The sequence below is a fragment of the Arvicola amphibius genome, chromosome 4 (genome assembly GCF_903992535.2).
Source record: "Arvicola amphibius chromosome 4, mArvAmp1.2, whole genome shotgun sequence".
NCBI lineage: Eukaryota > Metazoa > Chordata > Mammalia > Rodentia > Cricetidae > Arvicola > Arvicola amphibius.
In genome coordinates, this window is record NC_052050.1 from 18,209,323 (window position 1) to 18,215,322 (window position 6,000).

A 6,000-nucleotide genomic window follows, 5' to 3' on the forward strand; every position below is an offset into this window, starting at 1 on the left:
CTGCGAAGCCGAGATGGCTCAGAATACCTGATCCAGCATGACTCAGAAGCCATCATCAGCACTTGGCACAAGGCCATTGCCAAAGGCATCGAGGAGCTGGTAGGTAGAGTCTGGGACCTCCAGGGCTGACTGAGAGGGACGTGGGCCTTTTATGCAGGACCCCAAGTTATGCACCCAGCACCTATGACACCAATGGAATGGTGCCATTTCTGCAAAAGCAGCCCATCTGCTGGTGAGAGGGGCTGTCCAGAGGCACGTGACGCCTGCTCTGGGCTGGTCTTGCAGGATTCCACGGGAGGGAACAGCCGCAACCCGAAGGAGCCTTCTCATTATAAGGCAGGTGGAACAGTACATAAGTACCCCGAGAACCAGACTCAGGCAGGGGTGACAGCTCAAACTGGAAGATGAAGGGTCAACAGATTGAATTCAAGGCCTCGCGTCTGCTAGACAAATGCCCTGCCCATCGTTGAGCCATAGCCCTGGTAGTGTCAGTCATGCATTGTGAATACATAGCTTAGTGACAGAGGACTTGCCCAGTATGCAAATGGTCCTGAGTCTGGTCCCCAGCTGTGAGAAACAAAATCAACAGCTATTTAGATGGAAATGACCTCATAGTATTTGATTCTTGATTTCATATGAGTTAGCACTGGGTCCAGATTTTGATTGTCCTAATAGAAGTAGGAATCCAGATGCAGGAGGTATTGGTGCAATCAGTAATGGTTCAGCGAGTTTATGAGTGAGAGCCAGTCTAGCGGGATGTAGAGTGGACAGAAAACTCTGAGGAGGTCAGGAACTGGGAGGGTGCTAAAGACGGCCTGGGTAAGAAAGAGAGAGGGTAGAATGACCTCGCAGCTCCTGGAGGACTCTGCAGCCAAGGAAGGTGGAAGTTGGTTCCAGGACTTTAACCTGCCAAGAGAAATCTGTCTCTTCCTGGGATGTCTCCGGGCTAGAGCTGCTAGAGAGAGGCCCCAACTGGCCCCAGGCCTTGCTTCTCTGAGGCTGTCTGATTCTAGTCCGCAGACCTGCTCCAGGGGGTGGAAGGTGAGCCCAGCAGTGCTGATTTCGGGTCCAGCGAGCGCCTTGGAAGCTGGCGGGAGGAGGATGTGCAGCAGAATGCAGGTGTGCAATGGGGTCAGGTGGGGAGATAACCAGAGTCCCCTCTGGGGGGCGGGAAGTGATGCCCTGGCTGGGGATCTAGGACCAATGCTATCACTGCCACCTACTGACCGAGTTCGGTCTGTGACAGCCTCACCTTCACCGAGCCCTGGAGGCCTGGAGAGCGACTTGAGCAAGGTCCGGCACAAGCTCCGCAAATTCCTACAGAGAAGACCCACTCTGCAATCTTTGCGGGACAAGGGCTACATCAAAGGTACCTGCAACTCGCCGGGATCCGGGCTCAGGTGGCACGGGGCTGGGCGGCGCTGACCAATCTCTCCCCCAGACCAGGTGTTTGGATGTGCGCTGGCTCAACTGTGTGAGCGCGAGAGGAGTCCCGTGCCACGCTTCGTGCAGCAATGCATCCGCACTGTCGAGGCCCGGGGTATGTACGCATGCACAGACAGGGCAGAGCACCGTGGCCGGCTTCTAGAAGCAAAGGGTGGAGACCCCTGGGGGAGCACAGGGTCAAGGAGAAGCAGATGGGCAGATCCTGAGTTGAAATTGCTAGGGTCCCTAGCCCTTCCAGGCTCAGCCATTCCCCTTTCCGCAGGACTGGACATCGATGGGCTGTACCGCATCAGTGGGAACCTGGCCACCATCCAGAAACTGCGCTATAAGGTGGATCACGGTGAGGTTCTAACCCAGTCCCTACTCTGGGGCCTGAAAGCACAAGTGGATGCTGACTGCCTCTCCCCCCTACCCTCTCCACCCCTGGTCTCCCCCCACCGCAGATGAGCGCCTGGACCTGGACGACGGGCGCTGGGAGGACGTCCACGTGATTACGGGCGCTTTGAAGCTCTTCTTCCGGGAGCTGCCAGAACCCCTCTTCCCCTTCTCGCACTTCCACCAGTTCATAGCAGCCATCAGTGAGCAGCTTAGGGAGAGGACGGGTGGGGAGGTTGGCCCGCCTTTGTCACAGCCAGCAGACTGTCACCTCTGGTTCCTTCCCTCACCCAGAGCTGCAGGACCCAGCCCAGCGCAGCCGCTGTGTACGTGACCTGGTGCGCACGCTGCCCGCCCCCAACCACGACACGCTCCGACTGCTCATCCAGCACCTGTGCCGGTGAGCAAGCCAAACTTCCCAGGGCCAAAAAAGAGGGCTAGTTGTGGCTGTGGCCCCTGTTGAAAGACTCCCCAGCCTCTGAGCTCTTGGCCCCACTGTTCCCACTGCAGGGTGATCGAGCATGGTGAGCAGAACCGTATGACCGTGCAAAATGTGGCCATAGTGTTCGGGCCCACGCTGCTGCGGCCTGAGATGGAGGAAGCCAGCATGCCTATGACCATGGTCTTCCAGAACCAGGTGGTGGAGCTCATCCTACAACAGTGCTCAGACATCTTCCCGCCGCACTGACTGCAAACCCTGGGTGGCTGGAGGCCATGAGGCTGGACCTCCTCTGAGGCTCTCCACTTCCCACCCCGCTGCACTGTGACTTCTACACCCCTCGATTAAGAGGGTACGGTGACCCCCTTCATGACCCCAGTTCATGAAATGTGATTTCTCCCTGCTGTATCCCTATTTGGGGTTCCTTAGGGCCCTTTCTTGACTACAGCGCCGCCTATTGTGTTAATGCGAGAATGTTCCGGGAAGTCGGGGCGGATGAGTGCTTCCTAGGGCTGCGGTTGGGAGGAGGGATTGGATGAAGGCATTCTGGCTTCCACAGGCCTGCATCTGGCCAGGCCTTGATGGAGACTCTGTAGGCCCCGTGCTATGCAGGAGGTCCTGCGCTAGTCATGAAGCAGCTACTGACACTGTCCCTGCTGCCAGGGGAGGACTAACCCTGGCCGCCAGCCCAAGCCACTGACTGCTTTCTTCAGCCTTATGCTCCTGTGCCACCCTACTGCAGGCCACCTGCGGGCTTTTCCTCCGCGTTGCTCTCTCCCTGGGCCACCCCTGTTCTCTCCATGTTCCTCATGACTACCACATGCTTACCCCACGCCCACTATGCATGATTCCAGGGAACTGGGGCTTGCAGCAGAAGTCAAATGACTTCAGGTTCCAAAGGTGACCTGAATCCTTGCAAACCCAGCCCCTAGAGGAGGAAGTGGTTTCCTCACCCCCTCTGCAGCACCATGGATGGTCAGAGCAGAGCAAACAGCCCGGAGCACCCTGCATGGGCTGGAGGGGGTGGGGTCCCTTCAGGCAACAGGGAACCTACCATAGCTGTTCTGGGGAAGAAAAGCAACACAAATAGAAGCTCCTTGCCTGCACCCTGACTGAGTGCCTACCCTGTACTCCCTTGCCATGCAGAGCTGGGAGGGGCCCACTGGAGAAAGGTCACAGCCTCGGGCACAGAGAGTTGAGCATGTATCAGCTGCCCCCTTCCCATGCACACACCACCTCAGTTTATGGATCTGAGCCCCTAGCTCCACCCACCCTCACTAACTCAACAAACAACGATAGCTAATATTTATTGAGCATTCATACCATGCCAGCCTTTTACTCCGATGTCCCCCTTGGTTTCTTGCAGTCAATATTTATTGTGGGTTCTCGTGTGCCGGGCACTGTGCTCTGGGGCAGGGGTCCACACGTGCTTTCTGGAGCTTAGGGCCCAGTGAGTAAGGCTGAGGTAATCCCAGCCCTGATGCTAGCAGGGCCAAGAAGAGAATAAATGGAGGCCTCCCACCATACACCTACATATTTAAAGTCTTAAAGCAACCTAACAACGTTTAAATAAAATATGTTTATTCTCCTACTTTGGCGAACATACTTCAATAACAGCCTGCACTGATCTTCAGTCTGTCTACATCCCACCCCATTGCACAGCTAAAGCTGGCCTTGAACTCCTGGTCATCCGGCCTCCGCCTCCCAAGTACTGACAGTGCATCACCAGGACCAGCAGCCACCTTTTCCTAATTATTTGCCAAATAAACGATCTCTGGGTTATGTCCTCTGGTTGTGACAGACACTACTGCACACGTGTGTCTGTGTCCACGCTGGCTTAGTGTGCTACTGTTGCCATAACACCGCAGACCAAGCGGCTCAGTCAGTAGAAATGCATTCTCATGAAGCTGGAGGCTGGATGTTCACGGTGAGGCTGCAGCAGGGTGGGGTGGAATGAGGACATCGTTAGCTTACAGGCAGTGCTTTCTTGCTGCGTTCTCAAATGGCCGTGAGGCTAAAGGTCTGGTGTTTCCACACAAGGACTCCGATCCCAACACCAATCACTTAAACTGTGGCACTCCCCAAGGCCCCATTTCCAATCACGTCACACTGGGGCTCACGCTTCACTGTGACTCGGGGAGAGTGTGAGCTTCCAGTCCATAACTCGAGCTTTTCGGTCCTCTTGGGTATGCAGCTGTTGCTGGATCCCTCTGTGATCCCTGTATCTTACTTGTTGGGGACCTCCCCTGCCATCTTCATCAGCAGCCATGGGGAGGGTAGGTCTGTGCTTTCTCCCATCGTTGGCTTTCAGGAGCTCTCCTCACAGCCCAGTCTGCCTCTCTCCCTCTCACAGATGGCTGGCCTCTGCCCCCAGCAATCATAAAAACACAGCAACCACAGTGAGCCCCAGAACAACTCTCTTCTTAGCACATCCCTGGGGATGACCAGTTGCCTTTCTTTCCTAAACATGCCCACGGTTCTCCATGCTTCTCCCATATTGAGCTGCTGTGCCGAATTGAAGTCAGCAGGAAATAGAAGCAGGGAGGGCAGCTTGGTTCCGACCGACCCCTGCGAAGGGATGAAGGCCGCAAGACTGGGCCCCATGTCTAGACTCCACCAAGCTCCCAGAAGCTCTGGGTGAGCTTACACATTGTCCCTCTTGTGGCAAGAAGCCAGGTCTGCCGGCTGCCTAGTAACCACCCACGTTGCCTGATGGACAGCACAGATCTGGGCATCTCCTTTCAGCTCTAGGCATATCCCAGAAGGTCAGATGAGAGCTATTGGTCACCACTCTTAACAAGCCAGGCCTACACCCTCTGAGGAAGCTGATGCTCAGTCAAGGAGGAGAGGAGATTGTGGTACCCACAGTATTCACTATTCCCCCCACCTACCCATGGAAAGATGCTCCAGTCACGGTCACCCCAGGAATTCCTCCACCATATACCTCTCTGTAACCACAGCCATCCTCCTCCTCTCAAAGACAAAAGTTTTAGTTTATTGCATTGATTTGTTCTCATACTGTGTATGTGTGTTGAAGGTGCATGCATGCTACGGCATGTGTGTGTTGAGGTCAAAGGACAGCTTGCAAAAGGTGGTCCTTTCCTTCACCATTGGGGTACGGGGGTTGTCAGGCTTGACGGCAAGAGGTGCCCATGTTCACTGTCCTCCACCCCTGCACGGCACAGATCACAGACTGTCCTGTGGATTCACCAACACACCACACCCGTCCACACTCCCAGAATGACACCCGCAGCATCAGTGATGTCTCCCCTGGGACAGACCTCAGACTAAGCCTAGGTTCATGGCTTTCCCCAAAGCGAGTCCTCCTCTAGGGTTTCTCTCCCAGGAAATGGCTCTGCCATCCCACAGGTAGACAGGCGGACAAGTGGATAGGTGGACAGGCGGACAGGTGGACAGGCAGACAGGCTTAGGGAAGATGGCTGGCTCCCTCCAGTCCATCTCTGCATCCTTGGCACATTCCTTACCAACTCTCTTTCCTCACCAGCCTGGTCTCGGGATCAAACACCTGCCTGAACTACCACTTAGCCCCTTCTGCATCCCACGAAATCAGCTCCCCAAATTCAGCCTCGGTTTAAAAACGCAGCCCTGATTATATTATTGTCTTAATTTAAAATCTCAGACTTGAGTCCAGTGAGGTGCCTCATAAGGTAAAGGTGTCTACTGCCAAACCTGACCACTTAAGGAGGAAACTGAGTCCCAGAAGTTGCCCTTTGACCTCC

The 6,000-nt window shown here is 55.2% G+C and overlaps 1 protein-coding gene across 5 annotated transcripts in view; it reads left to right on the forward strand.

Annotated features, from left to right (window-relative positions):
• Arhgap27 (Rho GTPase activating protein 27) overlaps positions 1-3,851 on the forward strand; it is a 28,753-nt gene extending 24,902 nt beyond the window's left edge. For all 5 annotated transcript variants that reach the window (XM_038328402.1, XM_038328400.1, XM_038328403.1 and 2 more), the window contains 8 exons: positions 1-99; positions 1,014-1,119; positions 1,247-1,369; positions 1,442-1,540; positions 1,709-1,786; positions 1,890-2,024; positions 2,116-2,221; positions 2,332-3,851. In XM_038328402.1, coding sequence (XP_038184330.1) covers positions 1-99; positions 1,014-1,119; positions 1,247-1,369; positions 1,442-1,540; positions 1,709-1,786; positions 1,890-2,024; positions 2,116-2,221; positions 2,332-2,509 — 924 coding nt within the window. In that variant the 3' untranslated portion in view covers positions 2,510-3,851. The remainder of the gene's footprint in view (positions 100-1,013; positions 1,120-1,246; positions 1,370-1,441; positions 1,541-1,708; positions 1,787-1,889; positions 2,025-2,115; positions 2,222-2,331) is intronic.
• The last annotated feature ends 2,149 nt before the right edge of the window (positions 3,852-6,000 follow it).